The 27466-nt window shown below is 33.0% G+C and overlaps 1 protein-coding gene across 1 annotated transcript in view; it reads left to right on the forward strand.

Moving 5' to 3' along the window:
* Positions 1-27466, forward strand: part of LOC145694715 (phospholipid-transporting ATPase ABCA3-like) — a 142578-nt gene that overhangs the window by 86285 nt on the left and 28827 nt on the right. The window contains exons 15-21 of the mRNA XM_081771245.1: positions 1390-1487; positions 5500-5612; positions 7934-8380; positions 18293-18584; positions 19355-19480; positions 19966-20184; positions 22153-22419. Of these exons, the coding sequence (XP_081627371.1) occupies positions 1390-1487; positions 5500-5612; positions 7934-8380; positions 18293-18584; positions 19355-19480; positions 19966-20184; positions 22153-22419 (1562 nt within the window). The remainder of the gene's footprint in view (positions 1-1389; positions 1488-5499; positions 5613-7933; positions 8381-18292; positions 18585-19354; positions 19481-19965; positions 20185-22152; positions 22420-27466) is intronic.

Below are 27466 nucleotides of genomic sequence, written 5' to 3' on the forward strand. Positions count from 1 at the left end.
TCGCATGTAGACTGTAGTAATGCGTTGCTGCATATCATCTGGTATTGTTGGCACATCCCAGTAGACAATGTCCTTCAGTTTTTCCCAGAGAAAAAAGTTTAGCTGCGTCAAATCTGCAGAACGAGCCGGCCATTGACAGATCCTCCCCGTACTATCAACCGATTGGGAAACATATTGAAACATGCTGTAGTGCGTCGTGCACTATGTGCTGGGCACCCGTCATGTTGATACCATATTTCCCTTCTTGTCTGTAGCGGCATGTCCTCTAATGGTGTTGGCAGTTCATTTTCTAGGAAGTGTATGAATCGGTCAGCATTTAATATCTCAAGTATGATAAAAGCTCCAAGGAGATGTTCATTCACTATTCCACACAAGACGTTAACATTCCATGGGCGCTGGCGTTTCACTTGGAAAAGCAACCATTGTTACAGATCAATAGTGCATAATCCTTAGGTTAACGTTTTCATGATTGATAAAAGGTTGCCTAGTCGGTGAATAGGATACGATACAAATCTTTAATGTCGTGTCGTAACACCCATGTAGAAAACCGAGCATGGTTCACAAAATCAGTCTCATGTAGTTCCTGATGGATATAAATATGATGTGGGTGAAACATGTGTGTATGCAGAATACATAATATACTTCGCAAACTTATACCACTGTCCCTGGCAATATCACGGAAACTAATGTGAACTCATAGCAACAGCGGCTAGAACATTCGTTGCACCCAATTCATCTGTAATTTACTTGGTCCGCACACCTTGGCGTGATGTTACACTTCTGGCGTTCCTTAATTTCACAAAAATCTTACCAAAAAGACGTAGGGATGGCTGCGGTCTCTCTGGATATCTATCTGCGTACACACAACAAGCTTCTGAGGCATTTTTCCTGCATTCTCCATAGATCAAGATCATGTCTGCTTTTTCTGCTTTGTAAACACCATTGTCTTCACTCTTACCACTATGACTGCCTCCTATGAACTAGTACGATAGCTCGGCAACCGCAACTTGATCCGTGTCCAAGACTAATCTGTTAGACACTTCAGATGCATACGTACTGGACTGGCGGTCAAGTAGATCACATGTCTTTCTGTTTACGACCATTTTCATGCCCATATTTCGGTTAGTATGTTCAGTAGAAGTATGAGACAAACGGCGTTGAATTTCTCCGAATCCGTGGAAGTTAGAGTAATATCAGGAGGTTAGAGTAATGGGTAAAGTTGGACTAGATTATCTTTCATTGCAACAAATATTTATATGTGATTATAAGTATTCTGAGAAAATAGTATTTTCTATTGCAATATTAACTAATTATAATGTTAACTAAAAATAATGTTAAAAATAATATATATATATAATGTTAACTAAAAAATGTTCTTTTTAATAACAGAGCAGGGGAAACAAATAAAGATGACGAATTAAACAACGGAAAACACTCTACTGAAAAGATACCAGATATATGCTGTGAAAAAGGAATTAGTCAGAATAGTAAGTATGGCAGTTATTACTTTCGCGTTGGGAAAGTTTCATAAATATAAAATAAAAGTGTAGTTGCTGACAAAATCTAGGTAGCAGAATTGTTGAAATATGCTACTTACCTGATTTTTTGCATTAACCGGGAGAATCTCCATTGTACGTCAATGCAATAACTTGACACGGACGAAGGTCATACGACGTTCTATTTCTTCCATATTCTACCAAAATAGAGTTTTTTTTTTTTTTTTAAATATCTGTCTCTATTCATTCGATAAAATTTTAGAAGTCCAATGTATAAACTTGTCTGATTGCTGCTACTTACATAGATTAAATCAACGCAAGAACACAAATAAAGTTAAACTGGGAGAATTCGTGGAATCCAGAAACCATTTTAAGATACTGCAAGGTACAACAGTTTTTTTATTTCTTTTTTAATATTCTTACACTTACATCACTAAAATTTCTTTTCATTTCATGACCAAAGAAGTTTTGTGAAATAATATTTCTTAATCTGCTGGAAGTTGGTTTCATTTTCGGTTATATATTACGGCAATTTGTATAAAAAATAATCTTCTCTATTAAAGCAAATGTTGCAAATTTTGTTATGTCTTTTCTTGAAACTTTTTTCACAAAAGCAATGATAATCGGAATAGAGTGATGTGTACATATAAAATATAAAAGTACGAGGGAAGCAAATAGGACAGGTGACTAGTTTTCAATTCAGAACCTTGATAAAATTATTAGTGAATAAATGAATTGTGAGAATGAAATAAGCGCAAGGGTAGAAATTGTGGGAACAGCGATTAGTATGAAGAGAGTATATTCTGAGTCTTTGAATGAAAATTTAACAGTGGCATACGCAAAAGTTTGTCAATAAGGAGCCTCAAGCTTCCAAGTTCTTGTAATTTTAGGTGTTTGTATACATATCTTAATATGGGAAATGTTTATTTTTACATAGTATCTTGCTCAAGAAGGGTTCAAACCTTAACCTCCCTGTTGCGTATGACACTGATGTCGATTATATTATATTTGCTGTTCTCTGGAATAATAATAGCCACAGAGGTCGTGACTATTTTCGCTTCCTTCTCTCTTTGGTATGATATAGGGGCAAGAAAACTAGTTATTTCCAATATCAATGACAGTGAGCGATTTCTATTCACACTCTATTATAAGTAGTAACTCCAATCATCCTAACCCCATTTGATTCGCTGTGTAGTGTACAAACGAAAAACATGAATGCAATTGAATAAGTTTAATGTGATTTCAATTCTCTCTGGGTGTTGACTATATGTGTGTTTTCAAGTGACTTAACAGAATACACAATTTGCCATGGAATGCAACATCACATATCGTCGTATGAGAACCAAAGGAACGTAACTCCAAAAATGTGGTTTTCGTTTTCTTCATGTTTGGACATAATTTTGAAAGCCCCATTTGGTGTAAATGGAACGGAACACCATCTATTCTCCTTGTCGATCATCTGTTGTAATGTAGCTCAATTACCCTACCATCTTATCATAACACATCTTTCTAAGCAAATAATATTTTTGTCCACTCACCTGTAAACCAACGAAAATGGAGCTACGTTGCTCTGGTTCTCATGCGACGATATGAACAAGACTAACCTTGATTAATTTGCTTCCTTGTAGCAACGTCGTCCTGCGCTGATTTCTGTTGTTTTTAGAGGCGATAAACTTGTAGACACTTCTAGGTCTGTTCTCTTTGGATACTGTGATGACTCGATATTGAGAAGTAATTGACGGTTGTAGTCACTGCTTGATATGTTCAGACTACAGTTGAGATCAGAGCTTACAGCAAATTAAAGACAATTACAGAAGTTGTAAGACTTGTATTGAAAACTGAAAGTGATGGACTGAGTGTCAAAGTCCTGAACCGATGATGGTGACAAAATGCCGACGAAATTTAATACAGTCCGATTGATGATGAAAGACTTGCGACGAAAGACGAAGAAAAACCAAGTCTTCAATCATCCAAATTTTATTGTTTTATATGAATTCATACTTCCTTGTTTTCATTGCTAATCTTATTCTTGAATTGGGTTCGTTCTTTATTATTTTGACATCAAATGTTTGTCACTTCATGGCTTGCTCAATATGTGTGCATAAGACGAAATTATGACAACTCGTGATTCTACAAAGCATTCCTTGAAAACACACATAAAATTTTACTGTCAGTGTTTTCTAGCAGTTTCGCGTTACATGTTTACGCGTTAGCATTTACATTCACTTAGAATATAATGCCTTCGTATTGTTTTATCTTCTAAATTTTCTTCCTTGTTCCTGGTGTATTGGCCTAATTGACATTCGAACATTGAACTTTACAATTTAGAATATTTTTACCAAACTAGAAAAATCAAAGTGATGCTACATTCTTACAAGAAAATACAGTTTTCTATTTTGATGCTTTTGACTTTATTATTTTTAGAAGAAATTTTTAAGAAGTGCAATCGTATTTAAAATATAACAACAGAATTATAGTTACTGATAACTCTTCCCTTTGCAGAGTGTATATTTATTGGAAATTTGCCAGATCTCAAGGAAAATTATATAGTAAATAGTAAAATTCATAGTCATGACAAAAGATTCAAGGATATTTTCATTTTGAGGAACACAGAGAACTACTGACAATATAGCACCCAATTGAGATAAGCTTTTGTGCAGCTTACTAGCTGAGAATCTTAAAATTATAAAGAAGAAGAGACTGGTTAAAGAAAGTATTTGCTGAAAGAAAGTGACTGAAACATTTCTTTTTTAGTTACTGATTAAAGAAAGAGAAATAATTTGTAAGATAGTACCAGCAATTTTCAAAATAATACATAAAATAATTATTCAAGAACGAAATAAAACTCTTTGTATACAGGGTGTATCACAAAGGACTTTACAACTTTGAAAACTCATATTGATTTATTAATTTATCTTAAAGACATAGTTTTGGTGTCATTTTGTAGGAAAATACATCAAGTTTTGACTCACGTAGTACACTAATTCAGAAAGAAGCCACCGCAAGCGCTAGCGGCAGTTGTGGCAAAGATGGCTGCCTTTACTGGTCCCGAGCGTGCTAGCTGTGTTTTGGTTTGAAGAATCTAAGTCTGCGACAACTGTGCAACGTAATTTTCGTACAAAGTACGGTGAAGATCCTCTCAATAGACTTACTATTTTTCAGTGGCATAAGTGTTTTATTGAAACTGAATGTTCGATAAGACACAACAAATCTTCAGGTACTCCCTGTATATCTGAAAAAGTTGTAGAGCAAGTGAGTTTTCAGATGGGGTGTGTACCGCATCACCAATGAAAGCCACACTTTATTATTTCGCTATAAGGTTAAAAAAAAAAAAAAAAAAAAAAAAAAAAAACTTGGTTTATTTTGATACAAAATGACACCAAAACCATGTCAGTGAGATAAACGAATAAATCATTATGGGTTTCAAAGTTGTGGAGTCCTTTTTGGTACACCCTGTATTTATTTATGTACAACTTATATTGATTTTTGTAATTTTAAATATGTCCGATATAAATGCGCAAAATGGATGGAATAAACACTGCTGCTACTAGAAAGCAATCTAGTAAAGCTAACTAAATCTTTATTAATATCCTTTATTTACTAATATTGTCAATGCTTCGAATGAAGAAGGACGACTTTAAAAATGGCTATATTAATTTCAAGATTATTATAATTAACACTGTATAATATCTGGAACCTAAGTTCGAATTTAAGGTTTTATTTCGTATTTGTCTTTCTGTGTTGATTATATCTGAATTTTTAAAGATCTATGTCCCCGAACTTGGTTGTTATTTCTCTTCTGAACAGTATTGTTTCAAACAATATTTACAGAACTCAAATAACAATGTGTCGTCTTAATGATAACCTTTCTTTAAAAACAATTTATCTTTGTCCAGTACAGTTACAATATGTCAATTATACAAAATATGAAAAGGATACAAATAATGTATAATGTATTATTAAGTTATTTTCTCATTAAAATATAACTCTATTTCATTTGTAGCTGAAAACTTAAATAAAATTACAGGACTAAAATTACAAATTCAGCGTTTTAGAGCCATGCTTCGAAAAAAGATGCAATACACATACAAGAGAAAATTTACGTTTGGACCTTTGGTAAGTTTTTTCTTTATTTGAAGACTACAAGCTTTAAATTTGATTTCTCAGCTTTTTTTTTAAAAAAAAAAAAAAAAAAAAGAAGATTGCGTAAAGAAACATTTGGCTTAAAGAAGCTTAAGTTATGAATTGAAATAAGCTCATCATATTGATGATGGCATTCAGAAGACATATTCAAATCATTGGCATCAACAGAAATCTCGCTGGGGGAGAGGTTTTGAGTAGAGATGATTCTAGGCTAATTGGGAAATCCCTTCTCAGATTTATATAATTATTGATTAATTTTCTATTATTATTGTTCTTGTTATTATTATTATTAGTAGTAGTAGTTTTAGTAGTATTAGTAGTAGTAGTTTTAGTAGTATTAGTAGTAGTAGTTTTAGTAGTATTAGTAGTATTAGTAGTTATTATTAGTAGTAATAGTAGTAATAACTCGCTGGTACACATGCAGACTTATTGAATTTATAACTGGGCATATTTTGAAGTTTCCATGCATTGCCTACAAACAAACATTTAATTTGCTCTCTGTAGAAAAAAATAGAAATTATAAATTCTTTATGTTAATTTTTTAAAACTGTTCTAAATCAGAGTTCCTGAGATATACTTTACTTTTTCTTTAATAAGTAGAATAGAGATACATATAAATATCATAATGTTGAATTTTATTTGTAAACTTTATTGATATTGATTCAGATTATTGCAAGTAAGACCATAATTTGTAGGCAAATACACACTTAAAACATGTAGATGTCTATTTATTTATTTATTTATTTATTTATTAAAAAACATATTTCGTGCAAGAGTATGACGTATATCATTTTGAATACTTATAAGTTTAGATACTTTTCTCCAATATTTTTGTACATATAGACGCTAATATACATACCTAAACAATCTTATTTTTAAACATTATAATTTCAATCCTTGCTTCTGTGCTTTATGTAGTAATTTCGATATCTATTTCGAATTTGATGCATATATTTTTCTTGGTATTGCGAAGAGTTAGCAAAATATCAGACAGATACCTAACTAACTTGTTTCTTACTCATTTGCCACTCACTTACGGTCTCTAATAGAAGATGGCTCGGAAAAAATCTGGTAATTGGCATCATAATGTTTGAATGGAAAAACAAGGATTCACTAACATTTCAGATATTCATGAATACTTCATCAAAATAGCTTCGCTCAGATTTCTCGCTTTGATTGGATTTCATTCTTGCTTACTGAGTACGGGCTAGAAGATTGAGAAAGACTTCATGTAAGAAATATATATCAACAAATGTGGGGATGATTTATTTTTCAACTATAAGATGAAAAAAATTTTCATCATATGATATAATATTTTTCGTCTTATGGTTCAAAAATAGGAACACTAACTCGAAAGGTGTTGAGAAAATATTGGAACTGATTTTCTGAGTGCTTTACAACATTTATGGAAGCTGTACCAATGGGAAAAAAATGTTAAATGATATAAAACAAATTTGAATCTAACATGTTCTTATCACCTTGTTGAAATAAGAGACATCATTTTCATCGTATAAATTGTTGTTGTAAAATATGAAGTCACAGCTCCAGAGAAATCTAGTGAAATATTTGTCCTTTTATTGGAATTCAGGTTAGGTGTAATTTTTGTGTTCTTTTACAGTAATTCACTATACATATTGTAAATTTAAGTTATCTCAAAATTTTAAAGTAGTTTTAAAAGTATATGAGTGCTACAGATATTTGTCCCACAGTATATTTTCTTCTCTATTATCAGGCTCAAATACAGTACTTGTGATTGATGTTATTGCTCTTCTTCAGAAAATTGGACACATTATTATACGAGTGGAAATTTTCTTGACATAAACCTTAACATTGTTAGAAGAAACATGAATCCATTAAGATTCAGAAATTATGTACAGTCTGCTCAAAAATTTGTCCATCTTACGTGAAAAAGTACTTTGGAATATTTTCCTGTAGTTTTGGCAAAATCTAGTTGACTTGTGCATTCATTACAGAAGAGCATGCCTGTAGTAGGTGGTTACTATTGTACCTATTTCTTAACGGATTCGGAAATAATTGATGTTTAGAATCTATCTTGTAACTAACATGTGACATTATCACAAATATTGTGGTCCTTAGCAATGTAATATACCTTTTTCATTTACTTGAAGAAGCTTAATTTTATTAGCGAAATATTTTGATAATTCTTTATAATAATGTGTCCATGTATCGAAGTATATGATTTTAATATTTAGCATTATGATATTTTTTCTTTGCTTCACCATTATTTTGTTCATATTTTATAAAGTGTCATATATTTCTTCTTATTTATTCAGATTGCAATTCTTACTGTATGGATAATCCTGATGGTTCTCATTGCTACTGAATTTCCAGAGAAGTATTATGCAAAAGTTCCTGAGACAGCGTCAATCAGTAAATACGGTCATACGAACGTTTTGTATGAGGACGAACATGCTGGCAAGGAAGGTCCAGGAAGCTACTATCGCAAATTAGTTGAGCAAGTCGCAAATGTTCACTCAAGTAAGAATGTGACGCAAGATCTTATCAATGGAGCAGAAATGGATAAATACGAATATTGGCGCCGTTATATTGTTGCTGCCAATTTTACTGACCCAGAGAATGTCGTTGCATTGTCTTCATTATATAAATGGCATAGCTCAGTGATTCTGTCTCTGAATTTATTAACCAATGCTATGCTTCAGTATACCACTGGCAATAGGAATACATCAATTACAGTGACTGACTATCACTACGAAAGACTCGTAAGTAGTGTACAATCTCAATAGAATTTTTTTTTAAAAATGATGAATGCACAAGAAAGTTATATTGAACTCTTTATATCTAGTGCGTTCAGAACACAAGGGAGTCCAGTTACCAAAGTGTGAGAAATAAGACACGTTGTTTGAACGGTAGGTTTAAATACATGGAAATATTGGCATTGTTTTCTTTACAGTATAAGAGTTATTTACAATATTTGGACACGAAAATTTAAGCTCTAAAACGAACTTCAGATAGAGATATTAAATTAGTCAGGAGAATCGGTCATATGATCGTGCACTTTATGATACAAGTAAGAAATTTACAGTACACAATAATTGATGTGTAAACAACAATATTAGGGGTGGAGCCAATCGAAATTGGCGCTCTTGTCATAATGGCGGCCATATTGAAAACTTAATCTCGTAAAGACGTTTTTTCTTGAAAATAGCTTATATTTTTCTCTTTATGAGCAAGTGACAATATTATTTTAATTACTATTGACCAAATAATGAACAATTTACACATTTGTATATTTTAGTTTGTAATTTAGTTTATTTAGTTTAAATGGCGCACAATGTGACCAGATTTAAAATAATGCCATAACTATAGAGTGATGGGTATCAAAATATATGTTCTTGAGGTCACTAATTGCAAATATACGCTTAGAAATACTATCAGACGGTCTGTTCTTGATTTAAGAGAATGGAATTCATAGCACTATTAAGTATTTTAAGTTTATCTTTCTAACTTTACACGTCAAGCTTGTGGAAATTGAAGTTTGAATATAAGATTTCTGCAATACCAAAACTGTACAATAAAACATATCAAATAGCAACAAAGTTGAGAATTTTACTTCATGTTAAAACATGAAGGAAAGTAAAATTGGAATTTACAGTCTTTCTTAGTGTACCTATATTCAACGTTCACATCCTTCACATCTACAAAGAGCTGTACATGGTAAGTCAGCTTTGAAACAGCTACACTTTCCAGAACACACTTTGGAACAATTACATTTCAATATCTCTCTTGAAGACTCACTGACTAGTGGAGTTGTTATCCAACGAGGTATCCATCTTCCTTCCTCGGTTTGTGTCCATCCGTAAATACTTGGAGATGGAAGTTCAGGTTCTTTTTCAAGTGATCTTCCCCAAATCTGTCCTGCTTGATAAGCTGTTCGAAGTAAATGCTGTAGCAAAGCATCTTGAGTTGGAGGTATAAGCTCAAGCTCACGATTCTTTCGTGTAAACATCTTTTGCCTTACTACATTTATGTCATTATCTATGCTGCAACGGTCATATAGCGATACAACAAATTTTTCAACAATTGGAAACACTGTCTTCACGGCTTCTACATCTGGAGCACTTGATAATACTTGAAATGCCGACGTAACCTCATCATAAACTTTCCAGGCTGTCCAAGCTAATATTTTACCTTTACCCGCAAATTTAGATGTAGTGTCACTTCCCGTCAAAGCTTGAAAAGCAAGTATTGCAGAGCTTTTCTCACTTCCCTGTGTCTTTGATATTGCTGTAGCATTGATGTAACGCATATGTTTTCCTGATCCATACAATACCCACAAACAATCACATTCCAACTTAGCTGCATGATTGACTGCCAACACAACCACATCTGAGTCAACCGTACAAACTTGTATATTTCGATACCCTTCTATTATACCATCTGCTGCATGTAAAAATATCCTTGTGTCTGCTTCATCTTGAGAACATGGTACTATTCGACTTAAATCCGCAGGTTGTGAACTAACGGCTTTGTTTCCTTGAGTGACAACAACTTTTCCTGGATATTCTGCTGAACTTACAAATTTTGCCAATAAAAGAAATATTCTGTTTTGTTTTCATCAACTTTAAGAAAGTCCTTCCAGTTTTTAGGTACATTTTTATTCGCTTCAACTTTTCTTCGAATGCCTGTTCCTCTCTTTTCACGAACACAAATCTTCCAGCTATCTGGTTTATAGGTATCAAACACTACGTCAACACGTTTCACTTGTCCTTTAAATCGATTTCTAATCATGTTTATGAACTTTTCGGCATATCAGCAAACGAATCTGTAGCTTCGGGTCTCAAAAAGTGCGCAATGACTGCACCATCAAGAATAATTATTTCAACATCAGGTCCAGCTTGATGAGGTTCATCACTATCTTCTTTACTGCAAGAAATAAGTTTTTCCAGACAGGGTACTATGTCTGATTTACCTCCATACCGAATGCTCCATTGCACTCTGCCAGTGATGGAGGAAATGATTGATGCTCATGGATGAAAAACTGATAAAGGTCGCTATCTCGAACTCGACATCCTATGTACATTCTAAGGAAAAGATTGCGGTCTTGTTTCACGGCTACATTTTGTTGGGTGGTTGTACATTTCGACCTAATTGGAGAACTGAAAAGCGGAAATTTATTCTTTGTCAGAGTTTCATTCATATTAACTTCACAGTTTAATAGACGATCAATGAAGAATTGTGTGCTCTGTTCTCTTCCAAGTGCTTCCATGTTTCTATATGAGTTTGTAACATTTCCGTCAGCAACCACACGTGAATCCAAGGTAACTAAATCTTGCGTACTGTCCAGAAAAGGATTTCCCATTTCTTTTATTGTTTCCGCCAGGTTTCTAACATCCTTGATAAATCGAATCTGACTTGATGACACTTGTTCATGATGAATAGTTGAATCTGAGGAACTTGACAGGCTAATAATTTTTAAGAATTCCTCCACTACCCTTGATATTTCTGGCCCTGAGACCATCCATCTAAGAAGTGCTTCTGGATTCTCTGTAATTCCTACAGCTCCTCCTTCGCCCTTAACAAGCGCATTATTATGTTCATGTGCTTCGTCAAGACGCATGAAAGAAAAAGGTCTCGAAGTTTTATTTACTGTGAACTTTCCCTTGGAGAATTCTTGAAGAATAGTAGGATGAGTTTCTTTAAGTCTTCTCATATCTCTGAGATGAACTGAAACAGCTCTGGCGTAGTTAGTATGATCCAAAGCAAAAAACAACCACAAAATGTTTGATAAAGAACTCACATAGCACTGAAAATCTCCTTCATGGACAGATCGATCCCATGTTAATATGTCAAGGATGACTTTTATTATAAAGTTCCAGAAGAAAAACTGGGGACTTTCCTTGCATCTAATTTCTGACCACTCATTAAAAGATAAGAGCTCATTGCTGTCCTCTCTCGATTCAAGATATTGCTTGTAGGCGTCGCTCTTCAGTTTGAAAATTGTGCATGCTGTTACTTGATAGGCACGAAGCGTCTTCTTTATGTGTACCACTTTCAGAAACGCGTCCACAGACCCGGGAGTTGAAACTCTAGCTTGTTCTAGAGCAGTTGTCCAGCCACTTCCTTTGATAATGTCTCCAAGACACTTAAGAAGGGCCATCTTTATGTGAAGATCTCCTAACATTGCTACAAATGTATCTTCTCCATAAGAATTTGGACAGGTCCATTGAATTTCCTTTAGAATTCTAAATAACGGTTGATCATAAGCGATGACTGGAACTTGATTGGGATTGAGGTGAGACACAGATTTTCTAATCACATCAATGCAATGTTTTATTGTTACTACTGAGTTAGAATACTCAGAGAAAAGAGGCAAAAGAGCACTTTGAGTCGGAGGTTGTTGACTTTCATTTATTTTTTTAGAAGCATGATATGATGCCCATGTGCAATATAAAGTCAGATGTGAATCTTCTTTTTCAGTAGTACGGTAAACGTGTTCACACCATTCACTTTCTTTATCATTTTTAGCATTCCCAATTTCTAATGGTGCTATCGTCTCAATTTTAGGTGGAGAGTGTTACATCTTTGGGGAAAATATAGGCTTGACTAGAGTGTAACTCTCTGGGAGTTTTATCAACTTTTTTCCCTTGTGCACTACACTCTCTTCAACTTGTTCTTTACCCAAATTTTCAGTATCTGGATGCTGAAACAGTGATATTCCCGTTCCATGAAATGAAGTAGTAGATGATGTAGATGAGGATTATGATCGAAATTATCAATTGCAGCTGTAGTAAAAACATTTTTCTTCAAATGCAAGGGAGCGACTGCCTCTACTTTCATGAAATGAATTATAGCAGAATTACCCAATTCCGCTGAGAGGCAGAGAATTTTGTCATAAGATACACTAAGTCCTAATTCAAACAACACATCAACTATTTGTTTTGATCTTGTATATGAGTGAATCATACATCCAACGAAAAGGGGTAGCGGCGTTTCGCTATTTGGAGAATGGACTAAATGCTGTGAAACTTTTCTACGTTTTTTAAAACAATTAAAGGATAAAAGCTGTGAAAGAGAGAGACAAACTTGGGACATATAATCCGCTTTGTTTTCAATATTAGGACCATATAATACCATTCAATAAGAGTTAACAATATTGTTGGTACGCTGTTTTCTTGGCACCTATCCTCAAATGACCCTTTAAATTGAAACTGGGGATGTTTAAAAATATTTCGTCTTACTATGTTTGCAGCATGAGATAAAACAATGGCATCTAACTCAGAATCATGAGAACAGGCTTTCTTGAGGCTCTCTCCTATATCACTGTTTCTCACAAGCAAAACTTTTCGATCAGCGCCATGGGGTTCAAGTTCTGGAAAATAACTAAGTATTTTCTCTTTTAGCCGCGTTGAATGCACTGTACTTGGGTCACCACCCAGTTGCTCAATTCTCTAACAATAGAGTTTCTTGAGATGGCTCAACTGCAGCACAGTAGAAATTTCGTCGTCATCAAGAATACTTTCAATATACACTAAAAGTTATGCTAATGCGTTTTTTTTTTTTATATATGTATGAGCGTATTCTTCTTCTGATCTGAATTTTAAATCTCTTTCACGATTATATAGGGCCACAAGACATGTTGCATGATACACTGCATCTTGAGCAAACATATCACCAGCACTTAGCTTTGCAATTAATTTGTGGTCTTGAAGAGTAAAAGCACATGATCTCACACGTTTATCAATTTTAAGTGTTAGTGATTTTCGAAATGACTGTGATTTTTCATCCACTGGTTCGTCACAAAAGAAGCACAATGTACACCCACCTTGACTGACTGAAAGTGAGTCCTTTGATCTGGTATTTTTCTCACTTGATGCAGATATGTCCGATTTATCTTGATTCCCACTTTTCTTCTTCTTTTTTCTTTCAATTGCCCTGTTCAATTTAGTTTTATTGAATTTCAAAGAGCAGCTTTTATGATATTTTGCCTTTTTATCCATAAATGTTTGCTTAATACCTTGTCCTTCATCCAGCCTTCTTATTTTAAACCCAGAAGGTAGTGACTCTATTTCTTCAAATTTTACTAAATTTTCCGCTATAGTTGAATACCTAGCAGCTTCATTTGATGATTTACCAGCAAAATCACCAGGGCAGGTCAGCCTCTCCTTTGTTACTTCTTGGCAAAAAAGACAAAGATCCCAGTTTGTGATTGCATCACGTGGTTTGGAAACCTCAGCAAAATAACTGTAAAACAACTAATAAAAATAAATAAATAAATCAAAATTAAACATTTAAATTCAACATTTTACCAGGCCAAGTGTCAAATGACCTTTGTCAAGAGCACAAAAGTGAAAAATAGATTAAAATTTAAAAATTGAAATGCATTAACATGTTAAACAATACTATTAAATGTTATTTTATATGTACTGAGCGGCCATTTTTAATATGGCGGCTATCTCGACGAAATCACGTAATATTTTTTGGCTCCACCCCTAGAATTGCTTCTTATGGTGTCTATAAACCGTGTGTAAAATTTGACGCTTGTATCATAAATTGCACGATTCTTTGAGATTTTGTTACGGATCCTCCAGACTAAATATGAAACATGTTCAAAATGACCCAAAATGGACTTGATTCCCTCATGCATTGAACGCTCTGTTTCTTGCGTCTTTCGTTCTCATCAAGTTGTAGTTTCATTATCACATGATTCCGCTTTTTTTTTTTTTTTCTCAGTAAAAGGTAGCTAAAGAACATAACCCTGTAACGTCTATGGATCCCTAGTGTAATTTTATACCATAAATTTTTCTTCTTAATTTATTAACCTAAATCCAGGATATTAATTATTTAAAAATGTACAGGTGTATGGACGTTACAGAGAAAGATATGTTTTGAAGGGCAGTTACTAAATTAGATTTATATTATGCTCTCCAAACATGTGTGCTTACAAAGCATAAGTACTTCTAGCGGACATTGGACGTCTGGAGTAAAGACAAAAAGACGACCTATGAATGTCCTAATTCTATCCTGATGCAGGTCTAAGGGACAGTCCAAGTGATTCCGTAAAGTAGGACATGAATAAGATCAAGAATGACTTCCCGAGAATGTCTGTACTTGATATGACACATCATCAATTCAAAACCTTAATAAAACTTTTTTTATAGGATCTACTGAACTTACATCCGATTCATCTGGGACAAATTGCGTTATTACTTAGGGTCTGTACAGAGCCCCTCAAGATTTTCATCTGGTTCATTCGGGATTTCTTTTGGGTTTATTTAAAACTTCAATGATATATATTTGGAATTACAATCGGGTTCATTTATGATTATTTGAGCTTATTTAGGACTTCAATGGAATACATTCGGAGCTTGCTCAGTATTTAGTGGAATTCGTGTAAAATTCTCTTTTATGTTCACTATATAGAGAGAAGTTCATTACATGGCACATATAATTATCCTAGTTACACTTATAAGTGTACATAAACACAAGGAAAATTGGTAGCTGATGTAAGAAAAGCAGCTTCGTCTGAATTTCTTTTCTTATATCAGCTATTATTTGACGCAAATTGTACATCTTAGATTACACGATTGAACCCATAAGTTGAATAAAAAAAGAAAGAAAGAAAGAAAGAAAAGAAAAGAAAAAAGAAAAAGAAAGAAAAGGAAAATAGAAAATAAAATTTTTCATTTGCTGTTTCCTTACGACAACCATACAAACAAAAATATAAAACAGATGCAGAAAGCGCTAAACGTTAGCCGTCTATAAAATATCAAAATTAGTATTATTAGTCTATTACTAGAATTCAATTGTTCATAGAAGTATTATTCAGTATTTTCGAATATGTAAATTATTCTAATTTTCTAATTATACTAACATTTTGAATTTAATTACATTTTCTTAGGAAATAATGTAATATTTTACTAGAATTTCCAACAATCGCTGATTTAATTTCCGAATATGGAAGAACTAGGAATGTAAACTTCCGAATAACTATAACATCTTGAACTATACTATGGCCTATACCAGGGATTTTAACCCGTTAGATGGTGCGGACCACATAAATATTTTAATGACTCTTGTGAACCACTAAGCTATATTTAGTATTTAGAACATAATATACTGTGACACGTATATACTTTTCAGGTGTTCATATTAAGTACTTAATTTTTCAAAGGACACAGACCACGGCAGAAAGCTCTGTCAGTCATGAGTTGAAGACCACTGGTCTATATAGTTTTCCATGTTTCGAAGCACCCACGTCAGGTTTCTTCTAGTATGCTTGCAACTCCTTGCTTCTACACTTTAATAGCCTCTTCTGCATTGCCAAACATTGATCTCAAATATTCTCTTCCACTTTGGGGAATAGAAAGATGTCACATCGCACCAAATCTGAACTACAGGTAGGGTAATTAACCAACTAGACATGTGACTCCTTCAAGATTCCGATTGTGTGCAGGCGAATTGTTATGGTGCAAAAGAGAAGCTCAGAGACTCCTCTGTGATCGCCTTTCAAGGATCTGGGAGACAAATTGTCCAAAGTCAGTTTACATTTACCACTTTTTGTCATTTAGAGGAAAGGATGACCGTATTCCTGCTTTTCTTTAGGAAAGTGTCTACCTTTCACCAAGTCCATTTATACAGGAGATTCCTCATCTGGAAAGATCCAAACTGCCTGGCGTCGTTTTTTTTTTTTTTTGGGGGGGGGGATATATTGTATTGTGGCTCAGCTTTCTTTAACATTACGATCGTAAAAATGCCATAATAGTCATGATTAAATCCGTCAGCTTAGTGGTACATTCTTATGGCCATTCTAGATAAGATATTTTGAACGTCCTGTGTTAGAATCCCAATTTCTTGATGAGCTTGCCAAGGCAATGTTCAGTTTTGAACGAAGATGCACGAGTTAAAAAAAAAAAAGGATTTATGTACAGTATTGTATGATGTCCTGACACCAAAAGAATTTCGAAGTACCTAGTTATTTTCTTCCCCCGACAACTTACAACAAAGAAAAAAAAAACACGAAAAGAGAAATTAGATTTAATACACAAATTTTATTATTACTGTATAAAAAAAAATACATTGGGTTAGATTCCTTCAAATACTCTCTCTCTCTCTCTCTCTCTCTCTCTCTCTCTCTCTCACACACACACACACACACACACACACACATACACACACATGTGCATATGTTGAACTTTACATCAACTATACGAAGCTACCATAGTCCTACAAACAATTATAATCACACTTCACAGGAATAAGCAAAAGATAACGCAAGAAACCTCCTTTATGTCAGTACAAATAGTTAATTTTAGAAGCTATTTTTACCAACACAAAAACTTACAAGATTAGGAAAATACTTGTATACATTGTAACGTAGTGAAATTATTAAAATATTACACTTTATAAAATGTCATAGCACCAAACAAAAATTTACTATCGATAGCACAACTGTTTGAACGAGCTATCAGGTTTGCAACATGTAACAGAGTTGTTCGTTCGTCTTGGTGGTTCACCTGCTCTTAAGGCTTAAAAGGCTTAAAATACACACGAACTGCGATGATTGCCTAGAAGAAGTTTGAATACGTAGCTAAAATGACAGAATGGTCTCACAGCAGGCTGGTGCCGTCTGGACAAAGTGATAACGTAAGAAATGAAAATAAGTTAGAAACCTTTTTTCCTTCCTGCATTCCACTTTACCTACATGGTCGGATGTTACGACCTAAAGTATTTATAGATGATTATCAGTGATAGCGTGATATCTCTTGTGCTTTTAGTGAAATCATTTATTGAAGGATATTGATAGCAATGTTTGTTTTGTTCTGAAAGTTGAGAATACATTCGTGTCTTGAGATTAGATTTTGAGACATTGTTTGCTACAATAATTGTTAAAGAAATTATACATATTTAACCCAATATAGAACTTCGTTGGCGCTCACAATATTGATAAATCAAGCTTTCATCACCTTTTACGAAATCTGCTTAAATCTCATGTTCAAATTTCTTGAGTATATAGCTTAACGATTCTACATCATGCTTGCTGTAATCTTTTCACTACAAATGTGGTATTCATCAGGGAAAAAACGTTTCTTGAATGAAGATACTTGTGCATAATGATATGCGCCGATGTTGCTGTGATGACTAGACTCCAATATGTGTTAGCATATCGGTCATGAATTAACACAAAACATATTCTCAATAATTTCAACAATACTTTTATCAGTCAAGGTCGTGACGGGTGGTCCAGCTCTTGCTTCATCTTTCAGAGTTCTTGTCTTTCGCCAAAATTCCCTAAACAGACCTGTGTACTTGCGTTCGTGATGGATCAGAGTCTATAAATGCTCCCGGCACAGTTTCAGGATTGTGTTTCAGTTAAATAATTTACATTTTTTAAACTCTCACACGAAAATGCCAGCTCCATTTCGTAACAGCTCCATTGTTTCAAGGCATGGAACCTGACACTTTTCGTTCCAGAATATCTCACACTAGTGCAGTGCTATTAGTACCCATACCAAGCTAGCAATGTTGAAATTTTCAGAAATTCTTCCAAATGAGTTCCTCATATCCGAAAATTAAATTAAGGAACCTCGTGAAACTAATCCGTAAAACAAATTAAACTTCTAACTCTTTACTCATTTGTCTAGTTTTTTAGATCATATTTTATTTATTTCTAGGATGCGCCATATAACTGGTGGAGTTTACTTTCATTTCATCGGACAGCGATGTGGCTTTTTATGATTCCTATTGCAATGCTAATATTCATGGCTTATTATGCAATCTTCCCATTGATGGAGCGAGTCTCAAAAGTTAAGCAATTGCAACTAATGACCGGCACGAACAAATTCTTGTATTGGTTGGCTTCCTTTACATGGGATTATTTCTGCTATTTTGTTGTGAGCATTATTATTGTTTTTGTTACGTGGCTGGTGGACAATCTGAGAATTTTTAGTGACCCTTCTGTGTTGGGTAAGTACGTTTTCATCGTTGAATTTATGAAATGAACTTTTCTGGTAAATGAATTTTATATCAAAAAAGTTACATTTTCTTTACTTCAGTAAATTCTAAGTAGAAATTATCTTTCTAATTCCTCCTATTTTTTTAAAATTGCATCCAATTGTTTTTTTTTTTTTTTTTTTGTATCCTTTTGTTTTTTCTAATCCAAAGAATATTCATTCCTTCATTTGAGCCATTTATGTCTACTAAAAAAAAGCACAAATTTATAATAACTAAAATGTCACTGCAAGAAATATGTTATTAACGGGCGACACCCTCTATTCCCCTTCCTTGTCTTTCAGCTATTCTAATTTTAGAATGGGTATATCTTTTGACACTATTGTCTGTAACATATATTCAATTAATGATAGTAATGTCTTTATGTGGGATGAAATTTGGAATATTTTATTTTGCAAATTAATATTTACTCATTTTTAACGTGTTTGAAATTGGTAAAATTTGCTCCTAAATGATTTTAGTTTACTTGTTAAATATGTATGTGTTCTTTGGTTTTCAAGTAGAAGAATTTGTTTACTACTTCGTCTACAAATTCCAAAAATTTCTAATTTACAAAATCATGTTGGGTTTGATTTACAAATATTTCAAACCGAAAATCAAAAACTATTATGTAACAGAAAGTTGTTAAGATAAATTCGAGTTTTACACTATTACTATTATTTAAATTCTTAAAGTAAAAGATATTTTTCAACATAGAACTCTCTATATAAATTTTTATGTTGCAGGAATTTTACTGCTGTTTCTACTTTTGTATGGATTGAGTATGATTCCCTTCGTATACGTCTTCAGTTTTTTTGTGAAAACAAAAACTGGAGCATTTGGTGTTTTAATCAGTTTGAACTTGGCTATATGTAAGTAAAAAAAATTCTAAGAAAAATTTTACACTTAGAAATATGAATATTTTATTATACGGTAATACTTATTCAAAGAATTGTAAGTAATTACCTTTATGTATATGATGAAAAAAACATTTCTTAAAAGCACATAAAGTTCAATTTCTCTCTCAAATTACTGTTACACGTAATTCTGTTATATTTCCAAGTTCTTATGTGTTTATCATAAAACGTGAAAAGAAAATAAAAAATTAAAATAGCAATTCAAACATGGTAACATTAATATATTAAATTTTTACATAGTTTTTTTTTACCAAAATTATATTTTCTACGTCGCCTTCCGTTTTCGTGACAATAACATGTAGATAATACAGTGATACTAACACATGTTTCCATGATTTTAAGTAGGAGGCGGGTTTAATTAAGTGTTATATTTTAAAGCTAGTTACTTTTCTGAATTATTATGTTTATTTCATCTTATTTATTTATTTGTTTCATTTCAGTATTTACTATGACAATTCTTTACGCAATATTCGACGATATAAATGAAGCCACCAATATCGATACCATTTTTGGACTATTTCCTCAGTTTGCGCTAGCACTTGGCCTCAAAAACTTTTGGTCGTTGACCTTAGAGAATAAAGGATGTGATATCATTCCTGAAGAGACGTTGGATCGTATGTGTGAGCAGATATCATCGGAGTACTGGAAGAAGTGTTGCAGTAAGATTGTTTGCTTAGTAAAAAATCCTTATGTGGGTCTAGTTATTTAAAATTGAAAAACTTGAGATTTGTTCATATTAGTAAAAGGATGTCAATTTAATACTTCTCAAAATATTGTTCTGGACGCAGATTGATTTATCAATAGATAGTAAGCACGTTAATGATGTCAACTTTCTTTTTTTCTACATTTTGTTTTCCAGAAATTCATGAAGTATCCTAAGTAAAAAGTATAAACACACTTAAAATTCAAAAGGCGGCTATATATACCAAATGTTCTACGTATAGATGGAGCCCACAGATCACAGAAAAGTATTCTACAGATCAAAATAAAATAAAGTGTTATGTATTGGTATATCATTCGAGGTTTCTTCAGGCTCTAGGACCAAGACAAATTTTTGAATACATGGCAACGTCGTAAATAAACTTGAAATCATTAGCAGCTTTCCTTTACGAATCCTTCAAACATTTACATCAATTCTCACCAGAGGGCAGTTTGAACTGGTAGACGTTGATACTAACCCTTCTCTAATAGCAAGTGAGTTGTGCTTATTTTTACAACTTGTATCGGTGTTAATAGAAGGGGTAGGATCAATGTCTATTAATTTTAACTGCCATCTAGAAAGAATTGATGCAACTATTTGATGACTCACAGATCAATGTCATGACCCAACATTTATCTACGACGTTGCCACATCGTCAAACATTTGTTTAAGCATGGAATCTAATGGAAGTCCGGGGAGGCGTTACCAATATATATAATATTAAAGCTTTATTTAGACCTGTAGAAAAAATTTTTCTGTAATCCGTGGGTGCCATTTTTAAAAACCTCGATGTAATTTTGATAATGCTACTATGGGAAGAAAAGAAAATTAGTACATATATTAAAAAAATCCTAAAAATATTAACGAGGGATTAAAAGTCTTTCCTTCCCCTTATCTGTGCGTTTTTATTTATTTGTTAGTAATATATTCAGTACGCATATTTACATGTGAAGAGTAAATGATTGGCTATATGTTTATTTAGAAGTTAGTATTTTCAATTTATAAGAACAAGATGATCTATAAATATATGGTGATAAATTTTCGCCCTTTCTGTGTTGTCCCTCTTACTCCCTATCTCTTGTTCTTTCAATTGATATTTAACTTTAAAATTTGATTATATAATTCAGCATAAATACACTTTTCAACTATTGAAACTGAATTACAGGAATATATATCTTAGTCGTATTCCTAGGATATTAGATAATTCTCCAATAGTGCTAGAGTTTGTTCTAATTTGTTTCGAAAATCTTAAATTCAAGTTCTGCAAACTGGTGCAAAAATAAGTAACAAATATAGAAATTTGAGTTATATTGATAAATTAGTGATAAATCATCTATCTGGTAAGTGAGGAATTCTCTCTGGCTTCACCTCAACATCAACAATCTATCTATCTTTCTCTTTCTCTCTCTCTCTCTCTCTCTCTCTCTCTCTCTCTCTATATATATATATATATATATATATATATATATATATATATATATATATATATATATATATATAGATAGATAGATAGATAGATAGATAGATAGATAGATATAGATATAGATAGATAGATAGATAGATAGATAGATAGATAGATAGATAGATAGATAGATAGATAGATAGATATAGGTAGATTCATTAATTGATATGTTTGTAACTCTGTTTCAAATTTCACTTGATTTGTATTATTAGTAATACTTCAAAACTTTATGCTATCTAGTTTAATGTTAAATATTGAAATTTCCTTAAAAGGAAGGAAAGAATATATATTAACACAAGATATAAAAAATCAATTCGACAAATATTTATAGAATACACAAACAGACACTCACACATGTACAGAAACCAATTAGAGTAGCCATAGAATCAGAAGATCTCTTTACGTTTATTTACTTTACGTTTATTTACTTTTCATTTATATATATATATATTTATTTATTTTTAGAAAATGAATGTAGCGAGAAGGGTATCTGCCATGAAGATACACCATACTTTTCTGACGATGAAATTAGTATTCAGCGTCAAGTTATATTACTTGTTGCTGATAGTGTGCTTTATTTCCTTTTATTGATTGCCATCGAATATGAACTTCACTCTAAGCTTCAAAAAAGGATTATCAGGTTCTTCAAGAAAACAGATGTAACATCAGACACTTCTGATATAGAAGAAGATGTCCAACGGGAAAGACATAGAATAGCACAGGAAATTCTGGGTAAGATATAATAAATATTTTCTATTGTACTGTATATTTTTTTCATATGTAGATGTTGAAAACTTTTTGCTTCTGTATGTTTTACTAGTTTAGATTTCGTTAAATATTAGTTCATATTTTATTTTTACTGTATACTTCTGTGTTTCGTTTTTATGTTCACGTAAGTGTTCATGTTTTTTATACATATGTATAAAAAGATAGAATAAATTTATTGAAAATTTTCTAATTTATATATAACGGGTTTTGTACTTCTAAATACCAAGGTGTACCTTCCGAATACTCCAGTTTACATTGACATATCTCTTAATTTTCTCTGTTATATTGAATATTTTGCCGCTGGTACACATAAATATTCACTTCCTTTAATTCCATATTTTGAACCACTATTCTTAAGAGTTGCTCTCCATTTCATATTTGACAAATTAATTTTCCGATTTCCTTGCTCTTCAAATTAAGCTTAAAATCTTACAGTTTTTTGATGTTCCAAAGAGAGCAACGTTGTACGTAAAGAGAAAATGGATCAGATTCCTGTTTATGTATATATAACCCTTTAATTGGCAAGCATTGATAGCATTACCATTAAAATATTTAGTTTGATTTTATGGTTGTATCATGTCTTTCTGATCATAATTTCGTAATTTTTAATGTATTTTTGTACTTTATTTAAAAATACAGGAAGTTTATTTCGAAGCAACATTGCCATAAAATAGGTCTTACGAGTTGCTACTGAGCAGCATTGCCCTATTATGGTCAAATATCATAAGAATATTTTCAGTAATTAGCAGAAGTTTCTTTGAAATATATCCTTACAGAGTAAAAAAAAAAAAAAATAAATAAAATAAAGAAAATAAAAAAGAACTTTCGCGGAACGTAGGAGATAAAGCTTCTACAATTCTAAATTTGACTGTTCCTTGTTGACGAAGATTAGAAATATCTAAGAAAGCGACCCGCAAAAAATGTATATGAATATTATATGAAAGCAATAATGCCAATTAAATGATCACTGAAGTCATAATTCTTGCGGATAACGCAATAGAATGCGATGTTGCTTGAGAGCAACAGTGCCAAATAAAGGTATAACTACACAAACAGGTAACATCTGACTTATATGAAAGAAACAACTGATAAACAACTTCTATTTTATATTCAGCGCTAAAACTATCTCCCTCAATAAACAAAACAATATTTTTCAAAAAAAAAATGTAAATTAAAAAGTAACGTCATTGAATTTCTCTAAAGGTCGGAATTTTAAAATCTTGATAAATTATATAGTTTCTTATACTTTTATCAAATTACGTCTGAGATGTAATTTTGAAATCAAAAGCTAAAAATAAGGAGTGATTATTTTTAAGGATCTTCCCGATTAGAAATATTCCTAACTTACGTTGAATAACACATGGAAACAAACAAATAAATAAATAAATAAATAAACAACAACAATAATAATATTAAAACTCAATACCGTCTATAATCATCTCATTTACTAAAACTGCGATATGAGAGGAAATGTCGGTAAATAAGACATGAACTCTTTGTGCGTCCTTGAGTTTCCTGTCAATCAATGTCTCATTAGGTTCATTAAAAATGAAAACGAAATCTTTCAGTTTAACGTCCCGCGATCATGCCCTTAAAGCTAAGGGAGACAAATGATTAAGGCAAGTGAATGAGGATGAAAGAATTGGTGGAATGATAATGTAGAAGGATACGAAAGTACCCCGAGAAAATCCACGGACATGATGTTGTCCACCACAAAGTTACTTGGCTGGGGATTGAACTAGGGACCCCACGTACCACAGGTAAGCACTCTGCCACTGAACCTCCGTGTCCCCTTCACATTGTAAAAAAAAGTACTCCATAATAACTTTTATAAATACGTGTTAAAATCGAATAACACGATAAGATGTAGGTGTTGATTGATTTTCTTTAACTTAATTCCCACTCTTGCATTCTCTCTTCTCCCCGTGAAGATTGGAATAAAAATTCTAAGATTTTCCAATACCCCTCAATTGGTTGCAGTTGAAATGGGCCAATAATGCAGTTAAAATTGGGTCTTTCTCCGCAATTTTATTGCAACGTGTATTCGTGAATATTTATTAAACACTCAGATTTTTATAGAACATTGTGTTGTTTTATTGAAAATTAGTAACTTACTCCTATAATTTGGGGTTGAAAATAATAAGAGGGAGTGTCGTTCGCTTCAACCATGCACAGCATCACTAATTTATTTCCTAGTCATATATCACATGCTTTAAAGTGAAAATAGACTTCAGTTTCCGAATCAAGTTTCACTGTTCATATAAGGTAACTCCTAATTTTTAGTCGTATATCACACGCTTTAAAGTGGAAATATAAATTAAAGACTACAGTTTCCGAATCAAGTTTCACTGTTCCTATAAGGTAATTCCTAAGTTTTCAGTTTTAAAGGATTACTATGGATTTAGTAGCCCCGCGTGGCGGCTAACGCTCTCGACTGCGAACGGTCTTGGGTTCGATTCTCAGTGAAGACACTTAGTCGAAAAGTGTGACAGCTTTTTCAGGACAGCCTGAGTGAAATTTTCCTGGGTTTCCCTAATTTACACCAGACAAATGCCAGGATGGTACTTAACATAATCACAGGACGTTTCCTTTCTTTCTCATTTTTTCTTCCTCCCCAATTCCCCGGACAGTGTGATCATCAGGGAACGTCATCCCTCATATGTGGCGGGCCAACATGGCCATAAATACCGAAAGCCCAGAAATCTAATTCCTAATCCTACTTGGACTCTATCCTTTGACTTATTACTAAATGAACGAAGTTAATACTGAGAGTTTCTCACATAATTTTGTAGCTATTTTGAATCATGCTTTGCGTAGTCAATTTATATTAACACTTTAATGGTTATTAACATAGAAATTGAATATACTGTATACAGAAGAAAGGTCGGGCTGGCTAGGTCGGCTTGTTGGTTCACCTAGAACCCTTGGCCCCGAAGGCTCAAAGGGTGCCCCTTCCGAACAGAGATAAAACGATGATAAGGATAATAAATAAAATAATGAGAATGAGAAATTTTCTATTTTACAGGATATTGAAATTTTAAAACATGGTAATTCCATTCCAAATTTAATAATGGACTATTTAGGTAAAATAATAATAATAATAATAATAATAATAATAATAATAATAATAATAATAATAATAATAATAATAATAATAATAATTTCGATTCAACGAACGTTTTATTTATATAGTGTTGAGCAAAGTGAACGCTTGCTATATTTGCCATTCGACTTACCGCTGGACAACAGAGGCATTCACATGATTCATTATTCACTTTCGCTGTTGAGAAACATAAAACTTAGAACAATACAGTCAGTTGTTCAACGTCAAGTTGTGAATGATGACATTTGCATTTGTATGTAGTTATTAGGTGTGTATAAGTTTTCAGTGCTACTTTGAGTAGCTCATTAAACTGTCTGGGAACAGAAAGTAAGAAACCTAGGCAGGATTACATAACTTTGCACCCAGCATCCAGTTTCTAGATAAAGCGAGTTCACAGTTAATTTGTCATGGCTGCCGAGGAGATACACGTTCGACATTGTATGCTGTTCCTTTTCAATTTTGTCAAGTCTGCTGCAGAAGTCAAAAGAACCTTCGATGAAAGTATTGGTACAAGTACGGTGAGAGAATGATTTTTCGAGTTCAAGAATGGAAGTTTCGACCTGAAAGATAAGCCAAGAAGTTGAAGACCTCTGCAAGCGCTACTTGAAGAAGATTCGTACCAAACAAGCAAGGAATTTGGTAAGAAGATTGCAGGCGACCATTTGACAATCATTAGACGTTTGCACGCACTGGACAAAATCCAGAAAGCAAGGCAAATGGATTCCACACACGGTTACAGAATGAAATACGGTATAGAGAATCGTCTAAATACTTGCGTGTTACTTTAAAAGAAAGTCTTTTCTGGCGAAAATCGTAAGACATGAAAAATGGGTTTACTACGATAGCTCTAAACGTCAAAAATCATGGATAAATCCTGATCGCCCATCAATTTCCTCGCTAAAATGAATATCCATGACAAAAAGGTTATCTTTATATGTATCTTGAAGGATGTGCTCTATTACGAACTGCAAAAGCCTCGTGAATCTATCAATGCTGAATTCTACAGTACTCAATTGCCAGTTTCACTCACCCCTGTGAGTGAAAAATCGAAGAGAAACGACCTTTTACTGGCCAAGGAATGTGACAGATCATACTATTGCATGACGATGATCGTCCGCATGCCGCTTTGGCAACAAAAGAAATAATCTTCAAGTTCTTTTGGGAAGTTCTTCCATATGCGGTATATTCACCTGATCTCACTCCTTCAGATTATCACCTGTGTAGGTAACCACAACATGCACTCTCTGGCCAGTTCTTTGCAAACATCAATAATATCAAGAATTGTATCGACAACTTCATCGCTTCTAAGCCACAGTCCTTCTTTGAGCATTGAATACGCAAACTACCTTATTTATCTGGTAAAGTGATGGAGAGTCAAGAAAAACACTTTGAAGATTAGAATTGTATTTCTTCGCTTAAAAATGTAATTTTTTATTCTCAAAAAACAGTGAAAATTTATGGACACGCCTAATATTATTATTTTGCAAATGTATAAGGAATAAAGTGGAGCTGCCAAATGGAAGTGGAGGAAAGAAAGAGAATAGCATTTGAAGAAAACGAATGTATCAATTCAATCATATTTTATAATGGATCAACTTGCTAATTGTCTTCGTTATGTTGTTCGAGAAAAAATTACAAAAGACTTTTGGACTTGATAATAGCTCAAGATGCTACTTGTATAGGAACGTTTGAAAAATTACAATTAAAATTAACATTAAAGTAATTCGATATCTCTCTCTTTCAAATATGGTAGCATGTTCCTTTGAGGAGCTAGTAATATGAAAGTAAAAACAGAACTCAAGATTCGCACTGCAATCACAGAAACTTTAAATTTAAATGTAGCTTATTTTAACGAAAAATTGATAATTAATCTTTGAACACGTTAGGATGTTTCATTTTGTAAGACAA

Source organism: Thermobia domestica, chromosome 9 (assembly GCF_964235325.1).
Source record: "Thermobia domestica chromosome 9, izTheDome1.hap1.1, whole genome shotgun sequence".
Classification (NCBI taxonomy): domain Eukaryota; kingdom Metazoa; phylum Arthropoda; class Insecta; order Zygentoma; family Lepismatidae; genus Thermobia; species Thermobia domestica.